General features: G+C 50.9%; 4 protein-coding genes across 13 annotated transcripts in view; 2 read left to right on the top strand and 2 right to left on the bottom strand.

Moving 5' to 3' along the window:
* Nucleotides 1–10,991, bottom strand: part of skic2 (SKI2 subunit of superkiller complex) — a 21,362-nt gene extending 10,371 nt beyond the window's left edge. The window contains 19 exon segments of the mRNA XM_060044066.1: nucleotides 262–393; nucleotides 721–839; nucleotides 1,609–1,831; nucleotides 2,297–2,509; nucleotides 3,033–3,129; nucleotides 3,691–3,837; nucleotides 4,214–4,320; nucleotides 5,008–5,092; nucleotides 5,390–5,536; nucleotides 6,165–6,310; nucleotides 7,190–7,345; nucleotides 7,571–7,734; nucleotides 7,863–7,916; nucleotides 8,223–8,297; nucleotides 8,596–8,710; nucleotides 9,060–9,177; nucleotides 9,694–9,815; nucleotides 10,332–10,453; nucleotides 10,854–10,991. Coding sequence (XP_059900049.1) covers nucleotides 262–393; nucleotides 721–839; nucleotides 1,609–1,831; nucleotides 2,297–2,509; nucleotides 3,033–3,129; nucleotides 3,691–3,837; nucleotides 4,214–4,320; nucleotides 5,008–5,092; nucleotides 5,390–5,536; nucleotides 6,165–6,310; nucleotides 7,190–7,345; nucleotides 7,571–7,734; nucleotides 7,863–7,916; nucleotides 8,223–8,297; nucleotides 8,596–8,710; nucleotides 9,060–9,177; nucleotides 9,694–9,815; nucleotides 10,332–10,453; nucleotides 10,854–10,866 — 2,355 coding nt within the window. The 5' untranslated portion in view covers nucleotides 10,867–10,991.
* Nucleotides 1–15,446, top strand: part of nelfe (negative elongation factor complex member E) — a 52,136-nt gene extending 36,690 nt beyond the window's left edge. The window contains exons 1-11 of one of the 3 annotated variants that reach the window (XM_060043375.1): nucleotides 11,031–11,177; nucleotides 11,450–11,532; nucleotides 11,625–11,694; nucleotides 12,331–12,476; nucleotides 12,584–12,658; nucleotides 13,009–13,049; nucleotides 13,189–13,451; nucleotides 13,678–13,816; nucleotides 14,256–14,310; nucleotides 14,428–14,530; nucleotides 15,134–15,446. In XM_060043375.1, coding sequence (XP_059899358.1) covers nucleotides 11,087–11,177; nucleotides 11,450–11,532; nucleotides 11,625–11,694; nucleotides 12,331–12,476; nucleotides 12,584–12,658; nucleotides 13,009–13,049; nucleotides 13,189–13,451; nucleotides 13,678–13,816; nucleotides 14,256–14,310; nucleotides 14,428–14,530; nucleotides 15,134–15,207 — 1,140 coding nt within the window. In that variant the 5' untranslated portion in view covers nucleotides 11,031–11,086 and the 3' untranslated portion in view covers nucleotides 15,208–15,446. Of the gene's footprint in view, nucleotides 1–11,030; nucleotides 11,178–11,449; nucleotides 11,533–11,624; nucleotides 11,695–12,330; nucleotides 12,477–12,583; nucleotides 12,659–13,008; nucleotides 13,050–13,188; nucleotides 13,452–13,677; nucleotides 13,817–14,255; nucleotides 14,311–14,427; nucleotides 14,531–15,133 lie in introns of those variants that run through there. The other 2 variants (XM_060043377.1, XM_060043378.1) reach the window with 2 other exon arrangements.
* A 1,302-nt stretch (nucleotides 15,447–16,748) lies between these two features.
* Nucleotides 16,749–22,564, bottom strand: LOC132451090 (zinc finger and BTB domain-containing protein 12-like). Its single transcript, XM_060043380.1, has 5 exons — nucleotides 22,278–22,564; nucleotides 21,270–21,478; nucleotides 20,842–21,039; nucleotides 19,494–19,682; nucleotides 16,749–18,904 (listed from the first exon to the last, which is right to left on the bottom strand). Exons 2-5 carry the CDS (start codon nucleotides 21,471–21,473, stop codon nucleotides 17,609–17,611), a joined length of 1,887 nt encoding a protein of 628 aa, XP_059899363.1. The 5' UTR covers nucleotides 21,474–21,478; nucleotides 22,278–22,564; the 3' UTR covers nucleotides 16,749–17,608.
* A 150-nt stretch (nucleotides 22,565–22,714) lies between these two features.
* ehmt2 (euchromatic histone-lysine N-methyltransferase 2) overlaps nucleotides 22,715–27,500 on the top strand; it is a 19,374-nt gene continuing 14,588 nt past the window's right edge. Inside the window, exons 1-10 of one of the 8 annotated variants that reach the window (XM_060043372.1) lie at nucleotides 22,742–22,823; nucleotides 23,124–23,251; nucleotides 23,465–23,534; nucleotides 24,130–24,279; nucleotides 24,673–25,061; nucleotides 25,334–25,412; nucleotides 25,867–25,946; nucleotides 26,057–26,152; nucleotides 26,455–26,514; nucleotides 26,893–27,016. In XM_060043372.1, the coding sequence (XP_059899355.1) occupies nucleotides 24,147–24,279; nucleotides 24,673–25,061; nucleotides 25,334–25,412; nucleotides 25,867–25,946; nucleotides 26,057–26,152; nucleotides 26,455–26,514; nucleotides 26,893–27,016 (961 nt within the window). In that variant the 5' untranslated portion in view covers nucleotides 22,742–22,823; nucleotides 23,124–23,251; nucleotides 23,465–23,534; nucleotides 24,130–24,146. Of the gene's footprint in view, nucleotides 22,838–23,123; nucleotides 23,252–23,464; nucleotides 23,535–24,090; nucleotides 24,280–24,672; nucleotides 25,062–25,333; nucleotides 25,413–25,866; nucleotides 25,947–26,056; nucleotides 26,153–26,454; nucleotides 26,515–26,892; nucleotides 27,017–27,500 lie in introns of all 8 variants that reach the window. The other 7 variants (XM_060043370.1, XM_060043373.1, XM_060043368.1 and 4 more) reach the window with 7 other exon arrangements.

The following is a 27,500-nucleotide window of genomic DNA, read 5'->3' as shown; positions in this document are numbered from 1 at the left end:
CCTGGATGTTACCTGTCCACCAGGTGTGTTACCTGTCCACCAGGTGTGCACTATCAGGGCCTCTACCTGGATGTTACCTGTCCACCAGGTGTGTTACCTGTCCACCAGGTGTGCACTATCAGGGCCTCTACCTGGGTGTTACCTGTCCACCAGGTGTGTTACCTGTCCACCAGGTGTGCACTATCGGGGCCTCTACCTGGGTGTTACCTGTCCACCAGGTGTGTTACCTGTCCACCAGGTGTGCACTATCAGGGCCTCTACCTGGGTGTCTCGGTGGTTCTCGGAGAAGCTCCTCCTCATCATGTCCGTGACCCTGAGCGCCTCCACCCTGAGCAGGTTGAGGATCATGGTGTAGGTCAGCCTGAACTGGGACTGCAGCACCGTGGGCTTACCCTGGGGGCCACAACATGAGGTCAACACGACAGATACATGACAGGCGTCCGTATGTTCCAGACCCCAACATTAGGGTTCCCACAGCAACGGACGACTTATGGAAAAACTACCTGAAAATAAATCTGCATTTTCCTCAAGGGATTATTACAATAAATCATCTCATCTTTGATACCTTGTTAGAATAAAGACGATTTCTGCGTGTTTTAGTTATTTTAGAGTGAAAAGGGCATGAGACAGCCTATTGAATTGTGATCATTTGAGTTCATCTAAAGTGAAAAGAGTCGGTAGCCTGTTGCATTGTGGGAATGTGAGTTTATTTGAGCTCACCAGCATCATGACGTGGAGGTCCGCCATGTCGTGCACGCCCTTCTTACACAGGATGATGACGGTTCCCGTGGCGTCGAGGCCCCTCCTACCGGCGCGGCCCGCCATCTGGATGTACTCTCCTGGAGGGGGGAGGCATTGGAGAGGGTGAGGAGGAGAGGAGAGGGTGAGGAGGAGAGGAGAGAGGGAGGGGGAGAGGAGAGGGTGAGGAGGAGAGGAGAGGGTCAGGAGGAGAGGAGAGGGTGAGGAGGAGAGGAGAGGGTGAGGAGAGGAGAGGGTGAGGAGGAGAGGGTGAGGAGGAGAGGAGAGGGTCAGGAGGAGAGGAGAGGGTGAGGAGGAGAGGGAGAAGAGGAAAGGAGAGGGTGAGGAGGAGAGGAGAGGGTGAGGGGGAGAGGAGAGGGTCAGGAGGAGAGGAGAGGGTCAGGAGGAGAGGAGAGGGTGAGGAGGAGAGGGAGAAGAGGAAAGGAGAGGGTGAGGAGGAGAGGAGAGGGTGAGGAGGAGAGGAGAGGGTGAGGAGGAGAGGAGAGGGTGAGGAGGAGAGGGAGAAGAGGAAAGGAGAGGGTGAGGAGGAGAGGAGAGGGTGAGGAGGAGAGGAGAGGAGAGGGTGAGGAGGAGAGGGAGAAGAGGAGAGGAGAGGATGAGGAGGAGAGGAGAGGATGAGGAGGAAGAGTGGAGGAGGAGAGAAGAGGAGAGGAGAGGTCGAAAGAGGAGAGGAGAGGAGAGGAATGGAGAGGAGAGGAGAGGAGAGGAGAGGAGAGGAGAGGAGGGGAGAGGAGGGGAGAGGAGAGGAGAGGAGAGGAGAGGAGAGGAGAGGAGAGGAGAGGAGAGGAGAGGAGAGGTCGAAAGAGGAGAGGAGAGGAGAGGGGAGTGGATGTGTGTGTAGTTGCGTACCGGGCAGCAGGTTCCTGAAGCCGGTGCCGTCGTGTTTCCGGATGCTGTCGAACACCACCGTGCGGGCGGGCATGTTGACGCCCATGGCGAAGGTCTCGGTGGCGAACAGCACCTTCACCAGGCCGCGCGAGAACAGCATCTCGATCACCTCCTTCAGGATGGGCAGGATGCCGCTGTGGTGGACCGCCACGCCGCGCTTCAGCAGGTCCCTCATCAGCAGGATCTACCGCGGAGAGAGGAGCGGAGGAACGCCGCTAAGCTAACGGCTAACAGCTAACAGCTCTTCAACTGTGTTGCAAGAAAAGGATGTGTAACAGAAAAACACAGACCAAACAAACGTAATATCCTCCCTTCCTGGGGGGCAGCTTGGGAGCCACTTTATCTGAGGCTCCTCCCATAACCGAGGAGAAAACCATACCGTTACTTGCCTGCTAAGACCCCCTCTGATCTGCCATCTATGGCTCCACCCATAGCCGTTTCCACACCTTTATATGGTCCTTCCTGCCTGTTACCCCCCCTCCTAACTGCCGCCCCTCCGATACCCGTTATTCCAGGTTAAATATATATTTTTGATCTATTTTTAGCCCCTCCCACCGGCGAGCCCATAGCCGCCTCCCACTTCCTGCCCCCCCCCCCCCCCCCCCCCCCATTGACCCAGACCCTCCCGCCCAGGAACCCCTCCCCCTACCTGGGGCAGGTTGCGGTCGGCGCCCCGGAGCCGGCTGATGCTCTTGGTGAAGAAGGAGTGGATCTCGGCCTTCTCCACCGAGCTGGTCATGTCCATGGAGGCCAGCGAGCGCGCGTTGTCGTCGCAGCGCGTCCGCGAGAAGGTGAACGCCACCACGGGCGTCTGCTGCCGCGACGTCAGGAAGTGGAGCAGGGAGAGCCACTGCGCCTTGTCCTGGAGGGGGGGGGGGAGGGAGAGAGGGAGGGAGGGAGGGAGAGAGAGAGAGAGAGAGAGAGAGAGGGAGAGAGAGAGAGAGAGAGAGAGGGAGAGAGAGGGAGAGGGAGAGGGAGAGGGAGAGGGAGAGAGAGAGGGAGAGAGAGGGAGAGAGAGAGAGAGACAGAGACAGAGACAGAGAGAGAGAGAGAGAGAAATAAAAACATCAAAAATGTTAGAAATGACGGACATCTTCACGCACCATGTTTGGTTTGCTTACAGCCTGCGCGCAACGTTATTCCCGGCCAAACGTTAGCGATTGGTTACGGCAAATCCAGAGTGGCACTGGGCAGATCCACTAGTTTTAAACCTCAACAGACACCCGCCTTCAAGTGAGTTAACGGTTGTCAATTGAGTAGGTCCAGACTCTCTGTACAAATGAAATGAAGTACGAGAGTCTGGTAGGACCAGGCTAAAACCGGACAAATCTTGAGATACAACACTTATGAGACAACAGCGATACAGACCAAATATGAGAGCTCACCTGATTGGCTGTCGTGGACTGGGACGCGTTCTTGGTGCCGAACGACTGGGCGTGTTTGCTTGTGCGTTCCTTCTTGGCCTCTACCGCCGCGTAGTACCTAGGAGACGAGCCATCCGGAAAGAGTTTCATCATCCTCCGTTATCCTGACTGTCGGAGATCCTACTACAAAGACTCAGGGCCCGGTCTCTGGGTTCAGTACAGACACACGGATCCTTCTGGTGTTGTGTGGATGCTGTTAGGGGGGGCTGCAGCTAGCCTACAGGGATCTGCTTTGAACCTGCTTCATGGATGTCGAATCCCCTCTTCACACACTTGAGAAGTTATATATTACCCTTATACATATGTTTCGTTTTGGGTTTTTGTTGGCTATGGTAACGGAGCCGGTTATACTTATGTATCCCATGTAGTTCTATTCTACATTCGTGCTTCTGGCGAAAAAAGAGCATATCTGGCAAGTTCTGGAATATTCTGAAATAATTTAAACATTCCAGAACACACACACACACAAAAAAAAAGAAAAACTATAAATGGAAGGTTCCAGAAGTGACCAGAAATCAAACTACGTCTGGAAAGTTTTGGAATGCTCTGAAACATTCCAGAACAAAAAATGTAAGGCTCCGGAAGTTACCAGAGACCAGTCCCTGTGTGCGAAGCCTACCCTTTGGTGAGGAAGTTCCCGGTGGGGTCGAGCAGCAGGAAGAGCTCCTTCTGCGTCTTGCTGCTGTTCCCCGTGTACAGGAAGTGCTCCAGCGGCACCGGCCTCTTGGCCGTGCTGATCACGTAGATGTGCTTCTTCTTGATGCGGCTGCACCGCAACACACACAGACACAGACACAAACACATATACAGAGACTCACACACACACACACACACACACACACACACACACACACACACACACACACACACACACACACACACACACACACACACACACACACACACACACACACACACACACACACACACACACAGTGTTATGACGTTATAATCTAATCTTTTCTAGGTAGGTCCTTGTTTTCTCAGCATTTGCTAATTTGAGTGAATTCGTTTTATAAAAATTGTTAAACATTTAAACCAAAAAATAAATGCTTTTGGGTTCACTGGCTCATTAACACTTTAACCATAAGAAATAGTAGAAGTAGTACTTTTGGACAGATTGTAACTTGAGGACCGCCTACCCGATCCACTCGCTGAACTCCAGGGCGTTGGGCACGGTGGCGCTCAGCAGGATGATGCTAACGTGGTCCGGCAGCATGATCAGCACCTCCTCCCACACCACGCCCCTCTGGGGACCGGACGCCCGTCAGCGGGCCATTAGCCAGACATTAGCAGCGCATTAGCGAGACATTAGCAAGGCATCCAGGCTAACATTAGCCAGATGTTAACAAATGAACAGGTAGACATTAGCAAGGCATTAGCCAGATATGAGAGAGGCGTCGGCCTAACATTAGCCAGATGTTTGAAGTGCATCAGGCCAGCGTTTGGCGGAGGTTAATCATGACTCACAAGACACCTCAGATCTACAAAACGAGTTAATCTTAATAGACGTAAATGATCTACATGATTAAATCCAGCCTTGTGGATCTCAGGTAGGCCTGGGGCTGCTCGATTATGGGAAAAATCATAATCGCGATTATCTTGGTCAATATTGAAATCACGATTATTCAAACGATTATTTTTGAGTTTGAAAACATGTTGTATTTATTCAGCATGTCTCTCTGATTTCTTTTTTGCAACTGAGAACTTCGCCTTTAAGTAATACAAAAAAAAAAGTACACAAAATGGTCAAAAATAAAATGTTCCACTCTAAAATGATATACAGATACCGTATGTATCCAGCTGTCAAATAAAAAAAAACGCGAAATCGCGATCAAAATTTCGATTCATCGTCCAGCCCTCGGTGAGCCTAGCTTGAGGAGGACTGGTCTGGTTCAGTCTCGTCACTCGTCTGAATGTGAAGGTGTGCTCTGACCTCGGTGTCGTTGATGTAGTGGACCTCGTCGAAGATCACCCACTCCAGGTCCCGGATGACCTCTGAGCCGTTGTACAGCATGGACCTGGAGAAGGGGTCGGGGGGACAGGGCTCAAACGCACCCCCGTGACATCCAACACCATCTTGTTTTTGCCTGTATGAAGCTATGCCAATAATGGCACCGACTGCACTCCTGATCATCCCTGGAAGGAGGGAGTTTTCTCTTGCCCTCTGGGGGGGCTAGGGACAGGGGGGGGTAGTCATAGATGCTGTATACGGCCTGCTAAGCCCTTTGTAGACTGTACCCGTGATAAAGGGCAATACTAATCCAATCGAATGGAATTGCTTCGGATCCGAGACCTGGTGTGGTTGTCATGGGTACCTGAGGATCTCGGTGGTCATGATGAGACAGGAGGACTCGGGGCTGATCTGGACGTCGCCCGTCAACAGCCCCACGTCTGCGAACGTGTTCTTGAAGTCTCGGAACTTCTGGTTGGACAGGGCCTTGATGGGGGAGGTGTAGATCGTCCTATGGGAAGCCGGGAATCAGGACAAGAGCTTGGTTAGACCGCACCGGCGTTCTGAGAGATGAGCGGCAGAGGAGATGTAAAAATATAAATCTTTACATCAAATCGTAAAATCAACACTTTTCTAAACGTTAAGCATTGAACAATAGATAGAAAGTATTGAAAGATATACATATTATATACAGTGTAAAGACTCCGTATCCGTCTACCTCGGTGTATCTGATCGTTCCTGGTCCAGCCGTACCTGGTCATGTCTACCTGGTCTAACAGTAACTGGTCATGTGTTCCTGGTCGTGTGTTCCTGGTCTAGCCGTACCTGGTCATGTGTTCCTGGTCATGTGTTCCTGGTCATGTGTTCCTGGTCTAGCCGTACCTGGTCATGTGTTCCTGGTCATGTGTTCCTGGTCATGTGTTCCTGGTCTAGCCGTACCTGGTCATGTGTTCCTGGTCATGTGTTCCTGGTCTAGCCATACCTGGTCATGTGTTCCTGGTCATGTGTTCCTGGTCTAGCCGTACCTGGTCATGTGTTCCTGGTCATGTGTTCCTGGTCATGTGTTTCCGGTCTAGCCGTACTTGGTCATGTGTTCCTGGTCATGTGTTCCTGGTCATGTGTTCCTGGTCTAGCCGTACCTGGTCATGTGTTTCTGGGAGAGGGCGATGGCGTACTCGGCCACCACCGTCTTCCCGGCGGAGGTGTGTGCCGCTACGAACACAGACTCGTGGGCCTCCAGCCGCAGGATGGCCTGCTTCTGGAAGACGTCCGGCTCGAAGGGCCACTGGGGGACAGACGCAGCAGGACATTAACACACACACACACACACACACACCAGGACTCACATTAACAGTAAACACACACACACACACACACACACACACACACACACACACACACACACACACACACACACACACACACACACACACACACACACACACACACACACACACACACACACACCAGGACTCACATTAACACACACACACACACACCAGGACTCACATTAACACACACACACACACACACACACACACACACACACACACACACACACACACACACACACACACACCAGGACTCTAATTAACACACACACACACACACACACACACACACACACACATACACATACACACTCACACACTCACACACATATTGGCAGTACCACATCAGGACTCACATGAGAAAACACACCCACAAACAGACACAGACACACACACACACACACACGCACATATTGGCAGCGACACATCAGGTTTTAGAGTAACCCTCTACTGGCACTGGTCTACAGCCAAACAGGTCAAGAGAAGACGAAACTCGGTTTATCACCGCAGGGAGAAACGGCAGCGTAGGAGACAGCAACAGTGAGTGGAACAGAAACTAGTGCTAGTCTGTTGTGTACGGGGAATGGGATAAGCTAGAGATTGTTAGTGCTCGGCAGTTGGTTCTATGAACATCTTTACCATACCGCCAGCGACATATTGTTGTTTCTTGTTGCAATTAATGTAAGTCACTTTGGATAATAGCGTCTGCTAAACGCCGTAACTCTAAATGTAACCTAGATGCTGGTATGTACTGTATTTGTTACATTCTGCTTCTGTTATGGTGTACGTCTTCCAAAGCTCATCTGGTGCCGCGGGGTGTGATGGCGACCCACCTTGAAGGCGGGGTTGGGGATGCGTTTGTAGAAGTCCAGGCAGGGGGAGGAGATGTCGACGGGGATGGCCCATTTCTTGGTGCTCTCTGGCTCCCCCGGTGGTTTAGCCTTGGCCTCCACCCCCTTCACCGAGGCTGCAGCGGGCGGGCCCGTGTCCTGGGGGAGCAACGGAGAACAGAGGGGGCTAAAGTATTCTGTATTCTCTGTTAGACGGGTAAAATGACAGAAACATACGTTGTCATCTAATGTAGACTCTATGAATATGAAATACCAAACCCATCTCCGTTTCCCAAACTGGAGGTTTGGAAACAGTCCAGTGCTAACTTCCTGCCTAACGTGCTAACTTCCTGTCTAACGTGCTAACTTCCTGTCCGCGCCTACCTTGATGCCCAGGTCTTCCAGGCTGTTGGTGCGGGGCAGCTTGGCCTTCTCCGCCATACCTCCGCCCACTTCCTGCTCCACCACCTCTGGCTCCAGAGTCATGATGTCATCAAAGGAAGACAGCAGCGTCATGAGGTTCACCTCTGGCTTGGCCAAGGTGGCGTCTGCACGGCAACAGAGAGAGAGACAGAGAGAGATCGACCAATCACAATGAAGCACACTGGTGATATGGTTTTGCGGTGTTGTGTGGTGTTGTGTTAGTTGTAAACTGTGATGGCCGTTGTGGTCGTGCCTTTGCCGCTGAAGTCCATCCCTGTTTTGAGTCCAGGGGGGACCTGCAGGAGACCTGGAGAGAGAGAGAGAGACAAGTCAGGAAATGACAGCTGGTTATTTTGAGGCATTTTGTATATTTTTTATTGAGGCATATTGACGTAAGATAAGGCAAAGTAATCAAACCATCCTCGTTCTTTTAGACACACACACACACACACACACACACACACACACACACACACACACACACACACACACACACACACAGACACAGACAGACAGACAGACAGACAGACAGACAGACAGACAGACAGACAGACAGACAGACGTTTTGCTATATTGCGTAAGATGATTGACATGTTGAGAGTGAAATGCGTACCGCTCTCAAAGTCGATGTCCTCCTCCAGCGCCGTCCTCTTCTGGATCTGCTCCAGGCTGAGCTCCTCCATGCCTCCTGAGGAAGAAGAGGAGCATCATTTTCGTATCCAATCTCGTCTAGGCTTGTCCGATCCAGCCTAGCGTCCAGTCCGGTCTCTAGTCCAGTCCAGTAAATCCAGTCCAGTCTAATCGAATCTCATCAAATCAAATCTAATCCCATCTAGACGCTATTCTCTAGTCCCGTTCAGTCCAGTCCAGTCTCTACTTTATTCCAGTCCAGGTCTTCCATTCCCGTCCAGTCCATTCAAGTCGAAACGAATGAACCAATAAAGTCCAGTCCGGTCAATTCTAGTCCAGTCCACAGCGTGACTGACCCGGCAGGAAGGGGAAGTTGGTGTTGCTGCCACGCAGGCTCTCTGCGGGGGGGCCAGGCTGGCGCTGGAAGGACAGGGAGTTCTTGGCAGACAGGCCCGTGTCCTCCAGCAGCACCTGGGGGAACAAGGCACCGCGTCAGGGTAACAACACAGCAACACCCCCTGGAAGCGTCGCTAACCCTGGAGGGTTAGCCTTAGCTTAATATGTTATCGGAGACACAACCATCTCAGGTGTTTTATTCAAATGTTTTAATTATAGATGATAGAATAAAGTTGAATATATATTTATTTAATTCTATGTAATGGTATCATATATATAACATCACAGTGCAGTGCAGAGCAGTTATGTGTGTGCGTGTGTGTGTGTGTGTGTGTGTGTGTGTGTGTGTGTGTGCGTGTAAATACGAGGGTGTGTGTGTGTGTGTGTGTGTGTGTGTGTGTGTGTGTGTGTGTGTGTGTGTTACCTCTGTGAAGTCCAGCAGCAGGCCAGTGGTGGGGTCTCGGACCACCGACAGACCGGAGTGGAGCGGTGAGGGGGAGCACTGCAGCAGCTTATCCACCTGCACGTCCCTGTGGGACACCCTGCCACACACACACACACACACACACACACACACAATCACTCCCTCTGAGGTCCTCAGGAGAACCAGCATAGCCAAAACAGTTGGGGCTTTTATTTTGGAAATCCACTCAATGTGTCAACAGGGAATCTTTAAGAGGGTGTTATAACAATAATAACATTACATTTACATTTAGGGGATTTTGCTGACGCTTTTATCCAAAGTGACTTACAACCATTCATTCATACATTCACACACGAAGGCGGAGTCAACCACCCAAGGCGACAGCCAGCTCGTCAGGAGCAGTCAGGGTGGGGTGCCTTGCTCAGGGACACCTCGACACTCAGCTAAGAGGAGCCAGGGATCGAACCAGCAACCTTTCTGTTACCAGTCAACCCGCTCTACCTCCTGAGTTGCTGTCGACCCTGTGACATCCTTCTGTATGACAGTTTCAGCACACAGTGACAGCATGGATGGACTACAATACCCACAATCCCATTCAGGATGGGATTGTGGGTATTGTAGTCATGTGACGTACTTGAGGAACCTGTGGAAGGCAGCGTCTATGTCGTGGAGGGGCAGCCAGGCGGGGTCGGACAGAAATTGTCTCTTTACTTCTGTCTTCAAGTCTACGCTGGTGGGAGGGAGGCCACATGGGAGCTGTAGTCCAAAGAGAAACAGTTAATAATACAGAACAGAGAACTACAACAAAAAAAAAGGACATACAGTACAGGCCACTTGTAAGTACACAGTTACATACAGGACAGACTATTACATTGGTGCACACAAGGATGTATCCAACTTGTATATATTTGTAACTATATTATCCAGCCACACAAACAAAAATCCCTTTCCACAGCTTTCTATTAAAACAAATCTCTGCGCTGGCTTTTCATCCTTTACCTTCTGGTTCACTCATTGTCTTGAATCGATTGTCCTTTAAAAGGTGTACTCGTCTTTACGTGATCATTCATGCGAGTATGTAAAACTCTAAAAGATACACGTCTACAAGATAAACATACATTTTGTTGAAAAAAAAAAGGTTATTTCTAACTCAATTACAAAAGCACAAGTGTTGTGGTGAAGGGTGCTACGTAATGTTTAAACGCTTGCCATGCGAAGCTCATCACATTCTGCATTTAAAGAGTCAAAGGTAAGGAGCCGGTGTGTACTGACCGTGCTCTGTGGAGGCAGCGGCTGGTCTCCTGGGAGCGGGTGGGTGATGAGCTCGAACCGCCCGGAGCAGCCCATCTCCAGGAGGGAGAGGGGCAGGTCTGTGGGCCCGACGGGGGGTAGCACTGCACACGTTTTGAGAGGTGATTTGAATAACAAAGGGCAAACACACAATGAGTCATGCTCACTTTGGGGCCAGAACGTGACACAACAAAACAAGTCCTATCGCAACAAAGATACTACATCGCTGTTGACGTTACGCATGTGTTATAATAAAAAAAAAACATCACATACTGAGGGCCTACGGAGACTAATATCTCACAGATTGTCTTCAACGCGTAATTTTAAATAATGTAAAACCTGGTGAATAGGGTAGACCTGGTTGACAACTAAGTGTGAGTGGATTCCCGAGGATGAACAGAGACAATATTTTATTTACCAGCCATGCGAATGATATGCTATTGATAATGTAGGTGCAGTTTGATCGATTTTAAGTGATAATCTTTAAGAGGCGTTTGCTCCTACCTGTTCTTTGCATCTCTGTAGTCGACAATGAAAGCAAAAGTTGCCACACGTCTTGCGCCGGAAGTGGGCAAGTTTGACAAGCGGAAGTTTTTGTTTTTGTTAGGGGAAAAAAAAAAATATATATATTCTACAGGTGAAACACCGGCTACGGTTGTAAAATAGGAATATACTTTTTAGAAGATATTTCATGGATTATTTATTAATTATCCCAAGCTGAAAGGTCCAAGAAGCAAATGACGTTCCTTACCTCCGTCATCTCTCCGCGTCATTGTTGTGGTCGCACACCGAAGTCGTCGTCGCTCCGAAAGCTTTGCTCCAGTCAGTGTATGTTCCCGTTGTTTCCACATTTAACGCATATTTTCTATATCTATATATATATTCTGCTGCTTTCTGGCTTTGCCAGTCGCTCCTATTTCCCTTGCAAAAAAGGAGACGTGTTTCTCTGTCATTGGGGAAGTTTTGTGTGGATCAACAGCTAGCCTCGGTTAGCCACGGAGTCAATGTTGATGCTTTTCAGATGCTGGTTTAATTTTTTTAATTCAGACAGTCCCAGATTCCATTCTACCTGAATTGATCTATCTTAAACACGGTTGCAGGTGGCATCATGGTGACCCTGCCAAGCTCCCTGACGGACGAAGAGGAGTCTCTGCAGAAGAAATATGCAAAACTCAAGAAGAAGGTAAACGATGATGTCCCCGTCTGAAGTTTAGCACTTTCGCGTTCTTAAACGTATTAACCACCTCAGGACGACATGTGTGTGGTTTCCCCCAGAAAAAGGCTCTCCTCGCCTTGAAGAAGCAGAGCTCCACCAGCCAGACCAACCAGGGTGGGCTGAAACGCAGTAAGTGGGCTTTTGTGTTGCTTGCACGGAGAAGAGAAGGCTGTACACGTTCATTTGCTGAGTTTGCACCAGCAGAATCCGGTTTCTGTGTTTTTGATATACAGAATGCTCTTGGGTTTAGTTAACTCCATTTGTGAACCTACACCCAAAACAAAGTAGATGTTTACTTACTTTCTGGGTTTGGATTTGCTTTCAGAAGATGTGATTTTTTCTTTTTTTTATCAAGACCCAGTTAATACAAAGCAGCCTTGACTCTAGTAAAATTTCTTTAAATAACAGCGGTTAGTGCCAGTGTGTACACCGATATGGCGATCAAGATATTGCGTCTTTTACGCTGTCTGCACAACCGTGATTCATGGAGGAATTAAGAAACGGTGCTTTGGAAGGCTAACCGGTGATGTCATTTCAAAAACCTTAAACCGGATCCCAAAGCTGCTTGCCTCAAAAATGGCCGATTGCTTTCAGAAGATGTGATGTTTCTTCGTTCTACCCCACTATGTTTGGCTTTATGTCCTGTCTCCATTGGGATCGCTGTGGAACCTACTGTAGTCTTTAACACCGCGTATCGGGGTACAGCCAATATATCGGGTGTGTGCCGTCTCATACTCACCCCACTGCGGCTTGTTCCGCTCACAGCGCTGTCCGACCAGCCGGTGGTCGACACGGCGACGGCGACGGAGCAAGCCAAGATGCTGATCAAGTCGGGCGCCATCAGCGCCATCAAGTCTGAGAACAAGAACTCGGGGTTCAAGCGCTCGCGAACCCTGGAAATCAAACTCAAGGTGACTAACCGGCCGACCAGCTGCCTTTTGAACAGCACAGACACAGTGTGGAGCTGTAATGAATGTTGACTGAGGTGTGCTGTGTGTCTCTCCCCCCCCCCCCGCAGGACCCAGAGAAAGGCCCCATCCCCGCCTTCCTACCCTTCCAGAGGAGCGTCTCCACAGACGAGGAGCTCGCCGATGTAAACACACATTCTGTTCTGTTGATTTGATGCTTATAGTCTTTACTTTACGAACCGCAACCCTCCTGATGCTAGTTCAGCTGGGTTGACTTTGCCATCGCTTTGTCAGCGTCCTGGAGATGCTTTGATCCAAAATGAGAACAATAATTCAAAGCGCCCAATGAGATGAGATGTTCTCTATTTATCTGTGGGTGCTCGTGTTTTGCGTCACATCAGAAGTAGAGCGCCGTAATCAGCAGTGAGTCTTAAAAAGAGACTAATATGTTAAATAAAAGGAAAACATAGATAGATGGATGCACAATCATTATTTTTTGTTGTTGATGTTGTCTCCTTGTCCCCGCCCTCTCCAGTCGAGCAGAAGAGGAGGCCCCAGGAAACCCTTGTATGAAAGGTAACGTCCAATCCGCTTCCAGAGATGATCTGATGATGTCATGATCTTAACTGTGTGTATGTGTGTGCGTGTGTGTGTGCGCGTGTGTGCGCGTGTGTGGTCTGACGTAAAACCAACCCCTTCATGTGATGTCACGCAGCTTCGTCACCCCCCGGGACGAGGAGGAGGCGGGCGGCGGCGGCGGCGGCGGGGGGTCCGGGGGGGACCGGGAGAGGGAGAGGGAGAGAGAGGCGGACCGCGGCCCAGACCGGGAGAGAGAGCGAGGGGGAGACCGAGAGAGAGACCGCGAGAGGGAGAGAGACCGGGATCACGGCGGGGGCGGGGAGCGCGACCCGGACCGGGAGTGGGAACGGGGTCGCGACAGAGGAGACCGCATGCGGGAACGGGACGGGCCCTTCAGACGTAAGACAGACGTTTGTGTTTGTCGGCCTCTTGTCTGCTTCCCTCCGTCGCCGCTTCATCTCTTGTTGTTTATTGATTGTTAGCGGCAGCGGTTGTTGCTATTGTTGTTTCTCCTTCTTCTGACTAATGTAGTTATTAAAATTGGCTTTGCATAAAAGCGTCTGCTAAATGCCCTGAATATAAAAGTGAATGTCTTGTTGGTGCTCCCCTCCTCCCCCCGCCCCAGGTTCGTACGCAGAGCAGCGCGCGGCTCGGAAGGGGAACACGGTGTACGTGTACGGCTCCGGCATGGTGGAGGACAGCCTGCGCTCCGCCTTCACCCAGCACGGCACCATCATCGACGTCTCCATGGACAACCCCCGCAAGTACGCACAACGCCCCGTGTCATGCGGCTCTCTGGATCAATGATCCACTCTTGATCCAACAAGAATAACAATGATTTCAGGTCTACTGCTCAGATTTCGTATTTGTTTTCATCGCTTCTTTGTACATTCAAATATATACAAATGTGAAGCAAGGAAAAAGTGAAATGCCCCTTTAACCTAGATTTGAGCTGTTCAGCAATCAGATTTGAGCTCCTTCTTCTAAAGTCTGATTCGTGAGACTTGGACTCTTTTGTTCAAAACCCCCCCTGTAAACACCTTCAGTTCAGTTTAATTATTGAGCATTTGTTATTACGTTTTTAGTGTCCTCTCTCTTCCTACTGGGACAAGCACATTTCCCATCTAGGATTAACAGCAAAGTACTTGTCTGCAGATGTCATGATGACTGATGTGTGTTGTTTTCCGGCGTTGCTCTCTCCAGCTGTGCCTTCATCACCTTTGAGAAAATGGAGTCTGCCGACCAGGCCGTGGCCGAGGTTCGTACCAATTCTCCGCAGAACGTCGTGATATTTGGGGTCAACACTGACGTCTGGTCTTGACCCAGTTACCACGGCGACCACTAACCAGGTGTCCCGTGTTTTTTTGTGTGCCAGTTGAACGGCACCACCGTAGGGGACGTCTACATCAAGGTCAGCATCGCCAAGAAGCAGCCCATGTTGGATGCTGCCACCGGGAAATCGGTCTGGGCCTCTCTGGGTAAACCTCTCTCCACTCTATCTCTCTCTTCAACACAATTAGGGATGCACTCTCCCTCTCACTATCCCTTTTAGTGATGGTCCATTTCTCTTTATATCTCCCTCTCTTTTAGTGGTAGAATAATCTTCTCAAATGGTCTCCCATTTGCCAGAATTTTTTCTGCTAACTGAACTCTCAGGACAGGCTCTATATCTACCTTTCAGTGATAGTCTTTCTTTCACTCCCTTTTAGGGAGTGGCCAGCTTTTCTTTCTGCCAACTCTCCCCTTCTCTTGATAGTCTATGTCTCTCTCTGCTCTGTGATAACTCCTCTCTCCCCCTCTCTATGGACAGTCTATGTCTCTCTCTTTGCTCTATGCCAATTCATCTCTCTCCCTCTATGGACAGTCTCTTTATGTCTCTCTCTGCTAACTCATCTCTCTCCCTCTCTATTGATAGTCTGTCACACTCTCTCTGCTGTTTGCTAACTCCTCTCTCTCTCTCCATTGATAGTCTCTCTCTCTCTCTCTGCTAACTCATTTCTCTCTCTCTCTCCATTGTTAGTCTATGTCTCTCTCTCTCTCTCTCTCTGCTGTGTGCTTACTCCTCTCTCTCCTCCCCACAGCGGTCCAGAACAGTGCTAAAGGCTCGTACCGGGACAAGAGGAACCAGGTGGTGTACAGCGAGGACTTCCTTTAAGTTTTTAACCCTTCAACGCAACCGTTTGTTTTCTGTTTCCCCTTTTTGGACACGGGCGCTGTTTCTTACCCATAGTGGCAGCATCGGCGGCTCCTCTCAGTGTGGTTCATCGTCTGGAGGAATGTGCACATGATACGTTTAGCTCATATTTGTTATTGTCTGTCTAGGGTTAGCTGGCTCCTCGAAGAGAGGTCTAGTTTGGTTTTGTCTGAGCTCAATAAAATCTGCTCTTTCAAAAAGCCTCCCTTGCGTCCTCTAAATTTAAGGCCTTGAAAAGTCTTAAATTCGTTACAAATGTCATATGCTGGTCTTAATTACTGTAACTCAAAGTCTTAAATTTGTCGGGGCATTATTTTCCTCGTGGGACTTTTCAGGAAGGACATGTAGAGAGGCTTCTTTCTTGCTAGCTGCATATATAAACAATTATCTGCGTGCTTGCTAGCTAGTCTGCGACCACGGGTAGGTGAATGAGTCCCATTTAGTGACACACATGCTATGCTTGGGTTATAATACAGCCGCTACAGACCCCCGACGGCCCCACCATCGCGTGTTTTAGGTCTTAAATTTAATTCAAGGTGGTATTAAAAAGGTCTTAAAATTTGACTTGCTGAAACCTGCAGATAACACCCTGTAGGTAACATCTGATAACATAGATTGAGAGCATGACGGCTGGCTGGTCTAAACAACCAAAGAAAGAACCAAAGCTCCAAAGAATCTCCTCACTCGTACCTCCTCGTTGATGACCTGTGGGGTGTGTGTGTGTGTGTGTGTGGATAACGTGTAGCGTGTGTGGATGACAGCTGTGTAAGAAGCCTCTCCTTGCCAGAGTCAGACTCTGCGGCTGAGTGAGGCTGCACACCTGTTATAGAAATCAATGTGCAAGGTTTGATCCAGCCATAACAACACACACCCCGGTGGGAGATCTCATGCATGGCATCATGTGAGCCTTCCTGCGTCATTATTTGCAACCTAGGTGGCGTGAAGTTACGGACAGTTAAAACCTGTATCTGAACTCCATGAATACAAGCTATATAACTAAATAGTTAATATTCTTGTCCCGTACTATAAAACGCACACAAATCTCTTGATTGTTCCTTAATAAACGAAGGCCGATTTGTGGGTTGAATGATCTCCTAATCCTCAATCCTGTACTTGTTACTTAACCCGACTTCATACTTTAGAGTTTATCATTGAGATGTACTGACAGAAGTGTCGCAATTTTTTTTTTACTTTAAAATATTTCGGGCATCTGGTAAGGATGCCCACTGGGCGCCTTCCTTGGGAGGTGTTTCAGGCACGTCCAGTGGGGAGGAGACCCAGGACTAGGTGGAGAGATTATATCTCAACACTGGCCTGGGAACGCCTCGGGATCCCCCCGTCAGAGCTGGTCAATGTGGCCCGGGAAAGGGAAGTCTGGGGCCCCCTGCTTGAGCTGCTCCCCCCGCGACCCGACCCCGGATAAGCGGATGACGATGAGGAATATTTCATTTACAAAAAAAAATTCACACAAATGTAGGAAACCAATTCCGCACACAAAGGGATCACTCCAAACATCTAGTTTAATCTCGAGGTTAGCTTAGTTTGAACACTAGTAGGGCGAATAGAGTACCTTTTCAGTTCAACACGACATTGTAGATTTAGTTGACATACAGTAGATAGGTCTCTGATGGAAAGACATGTCCGGGCTTACCCCAGTAAAAAGGGGATTTCTTTCCCCCAAACTTACAATTACAAAATCACAGAATGATGTGATTGGATATTATTCACAGTCACGGTCACAGTCCGACTCTCTGTGCTCGCCGGTGGCTGTGAGATGTCTGCCAGTTATTTTAAGAAGATAAGAAATGGTATCGCCTTCATAAAATCGTATTTTGGACACATTCTCGGTCACAGTGTGGTATCGTCTTATATTATATTAAAATCTGAAACTATCAAGACCCAGTTAATACAAAGCAGCCTTGACTCTAGTAAAATTAGTTAAAATAACAGCGTTTAGTGCCAGTGTGTACACCGATATGGCGATCAAGATATTGTGTCTTTGACACTGTCTGCACATCCGTGATTCATGGAGGAAATAAGAGACGGTGCTTTGGAAGGCTAACCGGTGATGTCCTTTCAAAAATCATAAACCGGGTCCCAAAGCCGCTTGGCTCAAAAGACCCTTCACTTCAGTTCGAGCCAAACCCAGATCCAAGACCCCTGATCCCATAAGGGCCACCACTCCCAGACACAGATTTAGGGCATCTGCTAAATGCCCTAAATGTAAATGTAAATGATAAAATCAGTTTCCACGACGACGACGAGGAACCGCTCCTGGATCATCGGTTCCTCCTCCTCCTCCTCCTCCTCCACGTCAGTCCAAGACCCACCCGGCCCGCTTCCCCCAGGGTACAATCCGTTCCTACGACAACGACGGCTCCTGGATCATCAGCTCCTGCTCCTCCTCTCTGATCGGCTTCCCCTCCATCCCCACCCCTCCAACTCCACCACCACCACCACCACCACCACCACCTCCTCCACCCTCCTCGCGGGCGCGCTCCTCCTGCTCGTGGAGGGAGTTCTGCCCCGTGGTCTTGCCGTGCTGCTCCTTCAGGTGGCGCCGCAGCGCGGGCTTGTGGGCGAAGCGGGCGTGGCAGTAGGCGCAGCGGTGCGGCCGCTCGCCGCTGTGCAGGTTCATGTGGTCGATGAGCGTCGACTTCTGCGTGAACGTCTTGTAGCACAGCGGGCACTGGTGGCTCTTGCCGGCGCCGCCGCGGTGCACCGCCATGTGGCGCGTGAGGCTGGGCGCGCTCTGGAAGTGCTTGCCGCAGCACGGGCACGCGTACAGCAGGTGGCTGGCGCGCACGTGCGCCGCCAGGGCGTGCGGCGAGGGGAAGGTCACGCCGCAGTGGTCGCAGATCACCGGCCCCGCCCCCACGCTGGAGGTGGAGCCCACCACCGCCACCGACTCGTCCCCGCCGCCGCCGCCGCCGCCGCCGCCCTCCGACGACGGCCCCCCGAGGCCGCCCTCGCCGTGCTCCGTGCCCTCGCCCAGCAGGAAGCGGTGGTGCATGTCGCTGGCGGCCGCCATGGCGGCCACGTCGTCGGCGTGCGCCTCCCCGCCGCCGCCGCCGCCGCCAAAGTCCATCGGGGGCAGGTCGACGCCCAGGTAGCCCGCCGCCGCCGCCGCGCTCATGGCGTCCGCCCGGCTGTAGTCCACGCCGTACGGCCCCCCGCCGCCCATCATCCCCCCCGCCCCGCCGCCGCCGCCGCCGGGGTACCACATGTCCGGGTGGGGGCCGGCCAGACCCAGGGGCCGTCGCTCCTGGGCCCCCGCCCACTTCCTCTTCTTGAAGCCCCGCCCCCGGGCCCGGCCCGCCCGGGGCTCGGAGTAGCGGCGGCGGAAGACGCGCGCCGCCGCCATGGAGAGGTTGTCGCGCAGGAAACCCCCCATCTCCAGCTCCTCCTGCTCCGAGGGGTTCACCCCGAACCCTCCCCCTCCTCCCCCCCCCCCTCCCCCTCCCAGCTCCCCGTCCATGCGGGAGTAGGGGTCTCCGTGGGAGGTGTCCGAGGGGCCTCCTCGGTCGTCCTGGGGGCCCTCCGCCCCCCCCTGCTGCTGCTCCTCCTCCTCCTCCTCCTCGTCGGGGGGGTACACGTTGAAGAGCTCGTACTCGCGCCGCGCCGCCGCCGCCGCCTCCTCCTCGTCCGAGGCGTTGACCTGCAGGCGGGGAGAGAGAAGGAGAACCGAGGGGGGGGCCGGTCGGAGAGGGCAGAGTCACCGAATTTGCCGTCGTGCGCGCGGAAGGTTTCCGAGGAGCGGGGGGGGACCTCGTCGACGTTTTTATCCACGTTTCCCCCGTTTAGAACTAAAAGGTGACGGGGAAGACGTAGCGAGCCGCCGGCCGCCCTGACGGAGAGTTTCACGTCACCTCGGAGTAAGAGCTATGTTTAGCAAAAAAAGTTGCATATTTTGAGCTAGGCTTCTGTAGCCATGACGTCAGAAGTTAGTGGCGTCACGCGCGGGGAAACAAGAGCTCGAAGCCTGCAGAGCAGCGGGTGCTGTTTGACCCCTGTTTAGAGTTCATGCTCTTTGTTTGCTTTGTTCCCCTTTTGACTGGGAAAAAGCCGAACTGATTCAAAAGACGTGTCGTGTTCGGAGTCAAGCGCATGGCTTCCATGGGTTTACCGAGTGTGACAAAGAAAACGGGGAAGACGAAGCTACGCCAGATGAAGGTCACCTACGGGCGACCGCCTCTGCGGGATACGCTGGGAGAACCCCAGGGGTGTGAACCGACAGCTCCCTCTACCTTAATGCACGACTCGTCCAGCAGGGGGCTGTTGCCATGGTGATCGCCGGCCCCACCCGGCCCTTCGCCGTGTTCGTCCTGAGATCCCCCATGAGGGCTGGCCGGCTGCGAGGGCGAGGCGTGGCCAGCAGGGGGCGACACGGAGGTGCCACTCACGATGACGGGCGTGGAGAGACCCTCTGTCTTGATCTGTGACCAGAGGAGGAGAGATGGCGCACATTAGACCCTGAACACAAAACACACACACTACTCTATCCTATTATAATCTGATGCACGGTAATGTGTCATATTGTAAATTAAATTTCATGCAATCCATCCCAATTTAAAGCTATACTGTACGATGTGAGAGAGCTAGCATGATTTGAAATTAGCTTCTCTTCGGAGTTCCGTTTAACTCCTCCCCCACCCTTCAGGACTCCCTGCCCCAACCCCTCGACACAGAGCCGTGCACGAGCGCTAATGCTGCTTACGGCTTACTTCAACGGCAACCACTGCGTCACTTTTCAGGCCATTCAACTCCCTCAGCTGTCGCCATCGCTGAAAAGCGAATCCAATATTTATTCTCGTTTTTCCTCGAGCATTCTCCAACTTTTTTTTTGTTGCTGCCTTTTCATTTTCTGTCTTTCCTTTTCTTGCCTTTTTAAAATGATGAACCGGGGCAAGTAACGGTGGCAGTGGTAACTTCTGTTTTTTTTCTTCCATCGTGTTAACGTTGTAGGCTCACTAGGTCTAGTCCACTGACCACTGTCATGAACTACTATGATAACAACGCTTTCTTTGCCCTCCGTGAACGCGCTCAGGCCGACTCAGGCTCGTACACAGAGGGGAGAGAACGCGCAGGCTTGTGATTGGTTCTTTAGATTCGGGTACAATGTCTCAGATTGGTAAGCATTTTAACAGGTTTATAGCAGATACAGAATTCTTTTTTTTTTCGCTTCTTTTTCATTGCCCATAAGTTATTTATTGCTGTCTGGATGTATAAACCAATTTCAACAACATATTAAAAAGTGCATATCACTGAAAATCGTACAATATGCCTTTAACCGAGTATTCAATCTAATCTAATCAATTTTATTGCATTTCAATCTATGCATCTATCCATCTAATTCATGCCAATATGATAATCGAACATAATCTGATTTTATTTCATCTGATTATATCTTATTTTAAGATTATATCAGATGAACAAAGCATAAACAAAGTGCATATAATCTGATCTCATCGGTTAATTCTAACGCTCCACGCATCAAGTTAACACAGACCGCAACCCCGCCCCCCCCCCCCCCCCCCCGCCCGTCAAACGCGCCGACCACCAATGGGAGCGCGGGATCCCCGACCTCCGACCCACCTGGGGCTGGGGGGAAGGGCCGCGGTGCAGCATGTACTTCTTGAGCGCGCCGCGGCAGCGCTCCACGATGTGCTCCATCTGCAGGTAGCTGGCGGCCGTCAGGTAGTTGACGATCTCCTCGGGGCCGAACTGCAGGACCCCCGTGTAGCAGGAGAGCAGCAGGTTACAGACCACCGAGGAGCTGTGGAGCAGGGACACCTGGGAGGGGGGGGGGGGGGGGGGGGGTCTGGGGGTTAGAGGAGGGCTGGTCTGGGATCCTATGTAAGAGGCGCAGGGTTGGGTCTTGAGGTTCTCGTTCGTTACAGAGACGACCTGCTGAGGAGGAACTCGAGGGAATCAAAGAAATCAGGGGAATCAGTGAATTCAAAGATTAACCTCGGTAACCAAGGTGACCAGGGGAACGTCTGTATTGGGGCGTGGCAATCTACCTGTAGCTTGGAGGCGGGGCTTAGCAGGAACTGGTCGCGGAGGAATGGCGAGCACGCCGCCAGCACCACCTTGTGGCCCCGGAACGTCTGGTTGTCGCTGGCGACGATGGTGACGTCGCAGAAGTGCTGGCGGGAGCGCAGTGCGTTCATGTGCTTCAGCGTGGCGTCCCCGTGGCCCGGCAGCCGGAAGCACAGCGCCTCCATCTTGTCTGCAAACAGTGGGGGGGGGGGGGGGGGGTGCACACAGTGGGTGAATCCCCGTTCCACCGTCACCAGGTATGATGCTGATGCCGTTTCAAAATCGACCCATTAGTTACGTCACAAGTGGGAGCGCCCCACACGAGCAATGATGGATGGATCAACCCAAAATGCATCTGGGGGGAGGGGGGGAGAGACAGTCCAAAGGGTGGCCTGGTGGGTTGATGTCAATAGTAATGGGTTGGTTTTGTAAAGGCTTGTAATGGCCAATCAAACCCGGTAGTAAATTTGGTGACCCTTAATAGAATATACACACGCATATATACGCACACAACCAAGTTATAGACCTGACCACCTATTTAAAAATCCAACACAACCTTCAAAGCAGGCGCGGACTGAGAGGACCTGAAACGATTGGGTCTGTTTTGACAAATATACAACACTACGTATAGTGCCATACTGTGGCTCTGAAATCACTAGTATACACCGGTAACAAGCGTTTCTTATTGTTGTGCTCAGTATTGACAACGAAGGACAACCATTCATAACGCCGTAACTTTTGATTGACGGCGCGACCCATTTAGACCCACACACGTGTCGTCAAACGACGCGGACCCCTGCTGAACAGGATACAGACGACTGATCATTGATCAACGCCCCGGATCAATGATTTGAACTCCTCGGGGCCTACCGGGTTGAATGTTATGCGGGCTAACTTGGGCTCTACATCTGCTTGATGTCTAGTGTATGATGAGCAGACTCGGTTCAGCAGAGCTCGGTCCGGATCACAACAACTTCACAGATACTCACGGGCGCGTCTCTCCTCCAGCGCGGATCTGATTGGTTGGAGTCGTCTTTAAAAAAAAAAAAGGTGAAGATTTCGAGACGGATTGTGTGGTAAAGTTATCTAGTTGTGTTGACAAGCCCGTGTCACACCGTCGACCACATCTCCCGTGTGTGTTTATTTTGGACCCCGGATTGAAGCCACTTCCTCTAAACGATTTTCTTCGGTGATTCACGTGTAAAACTGACCTGAGGTCAGATCTCGTAAGCAGATATCGCGATGTCTCCACGGTGGGCCGGAACGTGACAACCGTTCCTGGGTCAGTTGGTCCACAGCGAACGGGACCGCAAAAGGGGGCGTGTCCTAGGCGCGTCGACGTCAGATACGTGCTATGGCGTCATCGAAAGCGTTGCCAGATTGGGCCAGTTTTCCCCGGCCAATCTGGCAACCCTGGCCGCAGCGGGTTTCAGCCAGGGTTGCCAGATTGGCCGGGGAAATCTGGCCCAATCTGGCAACACTGGTCAGCACCAGTTGGGGGAAACATGTCGTCGGCATCTGAAACAGCGACAAAGGTAAAGAAACCTGGGCAATTGAAGGTGCAAATGCATTACATGCTCACTTACAGCATCAGACACGGAGTAGGACGGACGATCAATGCATAAAAACGTCACAAGTTGCGCCATAGAGTGAAATTATCTCAGATTTCTGACCAGTATGCTGCTGGACCAGCAGTGCTGGTTTAAGCTGCTGGTTTGTCTCTGTCGAGCTATGCTGCAACGCTAACTGGACACAGATGTATCCAATCAGAACAGAAACGCTGGTTGTGTGGTCGTTGCTGGGCATCATACCCGGGATATTGTGTTGTTTCTTAGTGCCATGGTTGAAGAAAAGACCACCACACGTACTGCAGGGCTGGATCCGACCACATCCTCCAGCTGTGCCCGGTGTATTGGCGCGCAATAAGCCCCCCATTCATCATTCATTAAGCCAGGCACTGCCGGTGTGTGATCATGACGGGAACCTAGAGCATTATCATTGTGCTTATGTATTAAATATTAACTCCGAAAATAATTGGTGTGTGTTGTGGTACTCCCGTTTGAAGCCCCTAGTGGCGAATACCTGCACATGGGTCTGAACTGTCAGAAGCAACCCTCACTTTGTGCAACTTCATGGAACTTTTTTGCGTTCTAACATGGGTTTGTCTTTTTTCAAGGAGCCCCTTGGGGACAATGCGCTAGAAAATAAAGCAGAGTTGACCTCAGCACCAAGTCAAGTACAAACAGGTAGGTCTGAAATGTGATTTAGACTCGGCGGGACCGATACGTGGTCAGCTCAAGTCGGTTTGTTGTCGGACGATTTGATGGACACGTAGCATTGCCTTCAGAGAGGTTGTGTCCTACCCTCAAAGTATACCTTTTTGGAGGTATTTTATCCTGATGGATTCACTACAGAGGAAGGTGATTAAGGATCGAGATGCAAGGAAATTGGGTATCGAACCCTGAACCTTTCAGAGTTTATTTTTTCTTGAGGTTTGAATATTGTGAGCACGGTATCAAAACATCCTGACCCGATGGATGGACACAGACAGATGATGGATGCACTTATTGTATGTTGTACGTCCTGGCACTTTCAACCTAGCATCACGTAGCATCTTATCCTTGCTATCTTTGTTGTAATGGGGGATGGGTTAACCCAGTGATTGTTAGTGCTTGGCACTTGGTTCTATGAACATCCTTACTGTACCGACAGCGATATGGTCGCTTTGGATTAAAGCGTCTGCTAAATGCCCTAAATGTTAATATAAATATTATAAACAGACAGGTGTGATAGCTTGCAGAGGCGTGTGTTTCCCCGCAGGTAACGCTGCCCCCTCCACAGCTCTGGTCGTCAAGGAGATGGAGCCTTCGCCTGTGGGCGGGACCTCCTCAGCATCCCTGTTTCAGCTGCCAATTAAAGAGCGCGCCTCCAAACCTGCGGAAGATGGCGACGCCCCACCCTCCTCCTCTCCACCAATGAGGGCTCTGACAGGTCAGAACCTCTTTGGTAAACGGTCACTTATTGGTTGGAATATGTGTGTAAAGTATAGAGTTTGTGTAAGTGGTTGAGAGAGAGAGAGGGAGAGGGAGAGGGAGGGAGGGGGGGAGGGGGGGAGAGAGAGGTAGAAGAGAGAGGGGGGGAGGGGGGAGAGAGAGAGGGGGGGAGAGAGAGGTAGAGAGAGAGAGAGGTAGAGGGAGAGAGAGAGAGAGAGAGAGAGAGATGGTAGGGGAGTGAGTGAATGTACATTGATGTTGTCTTTTGTCAGTTGTAAAAGAAAATGTCAAGGTTGTGGCTATAAAAATAAGTAACTAAACTTATCCCCTGAACTTCAGTGAGTTTGGGGTTTAGGGTTGATCTTTAACAATCCTAACCCCCTCTCTGCAGGACACGCATCCAAGACCTTCCTCTCAACCACATCCTCCACCTCCTCCTCCTTCCCATCCACCTCCTTCGCCTCCTCCTTCTCCTCCTCCTTCCCCACCACCTCCTCCTCGTCTCCCTCCACCTCCTTCTCCTCCTCCTTCCCCACCACCTCCTCCTCGTCTCCCTCCGCCTCCTTCTCCTCCTCCTTCCCCACCACCTCCTCCTCGTCTCCCTCCGCCTCCTTCTCCTCCTCGCCCGGGAGAGCCAAGATGAGCGTGTCAGGGCCAGGCACCAGCAAGTCCACGCTGCCCCCCGCTCCTCCCTCCTCCTCCTCGAGCCTTGCTGTCTCCGGCCCCCCGCCGAAGGTCCACCGAGCGAGGAAGACCATGAACAGACCCCCCCCTGCGCAGGTGAGTTCCCGACGTTCCGAACACAGGAAGTGGGCTCACATTTCAAAACGCGGCCGTTAGGGACATCGCAAATGGGAGTGTCCACCCATAGGTTGAACTACCAGTTGGTACATTCCCCCCCCCGCTAGATTTATCACTCGTCCCAAAGATTCATCCACTAAGGAAGTGACACTAATACTAATGAAGTAACAAACTGAATTCACATAATGATGATATTACATCAATAACTGTGGATTCCGTGTGATTTCTGAATCTCTGCGTTTGACGGACAGCTGAGTCGCGTGGAGGCGCCCATCTTCCTGGTGATGCCGTCGGGCCCCTCAGCCTGCCTCCTGTCGCAGAGTGAAACCGGTGAGTTAATCTACAGAGAGGACAAGAGATCGTTATAGAGACGTGCTACAAAGAAGACCCCAACGTGCCATAAGTCCCCATGTCCCCATTATGGCACTTTCGCGTCTTCTTTGTAGTGTTGTGTTCCAACAGTCTCTTATGTGGCAGGAAGTCTCGTTACAGTCCGGTCTCATCTTTCACAATAACAGCGTAGAAATTGAGAACCATCGCTGACCCCCTTCTGCTCCTGAACAGCATTCACTTCCTGTTAATCACTTTGGATAAAAGTGTGCTTTGTATTGTTGCGTCTCTATTATATGTCCTCTTTGTGGTGCTGTGTCTTTATTATGTGTCTTCTTTGTAGTGTCGTGTCTCTATTAGACGACACACTACAAAGCAGACACCATTCAAGTCCCCATATTCGGTGTCCCTGAGAATTGTGTCCCCTGTCTAAAGTGTCTCTGTTTCTCCACAGCTGCCAAAAGAAGACGGTTGGGTCTGATGTTCGAAGGCACAAGCGAGATGGACATCAGTGCTTCGGAGAAAGGTCAAAGGGTATGTTTCTACGTTATTTTCCGGGAAACTTGCAATTAATTTTTGCTGTTAAATAAAAATTGTTGATGCAAATAATCTCGCAGCCTGTTGATGAGCGTTCTTGTTTCAAGGGGGGGGAGCCTGTTGCCAAGGCGGGACCAGCCGAGAGCAGTGATTGGCTGAAGGAGCCGAAGGATGAAGAGGATCCAATTCAAATCTCTGAAAAGGTGATATAATAATACGTTCACTTAAAGGGGATCCTCGGCTTTTGTCCACTATAAGATAGAACGGCTTCAATAGCATCTTCAAATTAGATTCTTCCTATGTAAAAAATCACAGAAACATTGTACTATTGCATCACAAAAACGCATTTATCATACCAATGGCATAGAGCCCAAGGCACAACAGGTGTAACTATGTGAGTTACAGCCTGTGATGATGGAGTGCAGGCCTCATAGCAATGCTAGGATGGGTAAGGGTTAGTGTTGTCTTGGTGGGCCAGCGAGCTGACAGCCGTGCGCTGGTTCAGTCCTCAGGTACGTGGTCAGCGGGGGCGGAGCCAGAGACCGCCATGAACATGTCCACCCATGTGAGTCTAGTTCAAGCCCACCGGCTGGGAGCGGGGTGAATCTTTCCGGTGCTCCTGATGGGATTTGTTTTGACCATGGGGTTTAGAGTCAAAAATCTTTTTTGCCGATGCACATGTTAGTGCTAAGATTTCTTGTCTCAAGGAAACTCAATCCGCAGATGTTGTGTATTGAAATCGAAATGAGTGAAATCGTATCATCTTGATAAAAAATGCATGGAAATGCGAAATTGACCTGTTGTTACCAATACCTGGGAATGTATCCAAGATGTCTTGGTTACTCATGTTCCCCCGGCAACACCTCGAGCCCTGGCCTGTGTCCTGATATCCCGGCTAACCCCTCAGTCTGTGTTGTTGTGGGCGTTGTTGTTGAACCACCAGGGCGTCGGAGAGGCCGAGGCCCAGAGGGAGAGCCACGGTAAGAACGGCCCGGGCACGTTTCCATGGCTACAGCCTGGGCGGAGCCAGCAGAGGGAGGGGGCTCAGGGCTCGGAGATGCATGAAGGTGAGGAGGAAGATTAGCGCTGTGTGCTAGCTATGCGATACATGTCAACTATCACATCTCCAGCACTGTGTGCTAGCTGTACAATGCACTTGCACTGTCCCAATGCTAGCACTGTGTGCTAGCTGTACGTACAATGCACTTGCACTGTCCCAATGCTAGCACTGTGTGCCAGCTGTACAATGCACTTGCACTGTCCCAATGCTAGCACTGTGTGCCAGCTGTACAATGCACTTGCACTATCCGAATGCTAGCACTGTGTGCTAGCTGTACAATGCACTTACACTGCCACAATGCTAGCACCATCTGCTGCCACTATGCTAGCATCAAGTGGTGGCTGTGTCATACGTCAGCAGTGACCACAAATCAACATGTTACAATATAGTTCGATAATAACAATATAGCCATATATTATAATTATGAAAACAATTGTCATTGAAATGTGTACTAATGGTGCTGGTACTAATATGCGTGTTTGGAAAGATGT

Source organism: Gadus macrocephalus, chromosome 22 (assembly GCF_031168955.1).
Source record: "Gadus macrocephalus chromosome 22, ASM3116895v1".
In the NCBI taxonomy this organism is placed as follows: domain Eukaryota; kingdom Metazoa; phylum Chordata; class Actinopteri; order Gadiformes; family Gadidae; genus Gadus; species Gadus macrocephalus.
The sequence above is the reverse complement of the archived record's forward strand: the minus strand, read 5'-3'. Positions and strand labels throughout refer to the sequence as shown.

Bases quoted from the DNA above. Each gene is read 5' to 3' on its own strand.
- LOC132451090 (XM_060043380.1), bottom strand. From the start codon at position 21,473: ATGGAGGCGCTGTGCTTCCGGCTGCCGGGCCACGGGGACGCCACGCTG. The intron at 21,040-21,269 runs GTAGATTGCCAC...CCCCCCTCCCAG, and splicing joins GCCCCGCCTCCAAGCTACAG to GTGTCCCTGCTCCACAGCTC. The intron at 19,683-20,841 runs GTGGGTCGGAGG...CTCTGGTCACAG, and splicing joins GCCCTTCCCCCCAGCCCCAG to ATCAAGACAGAGGGTCTCTC.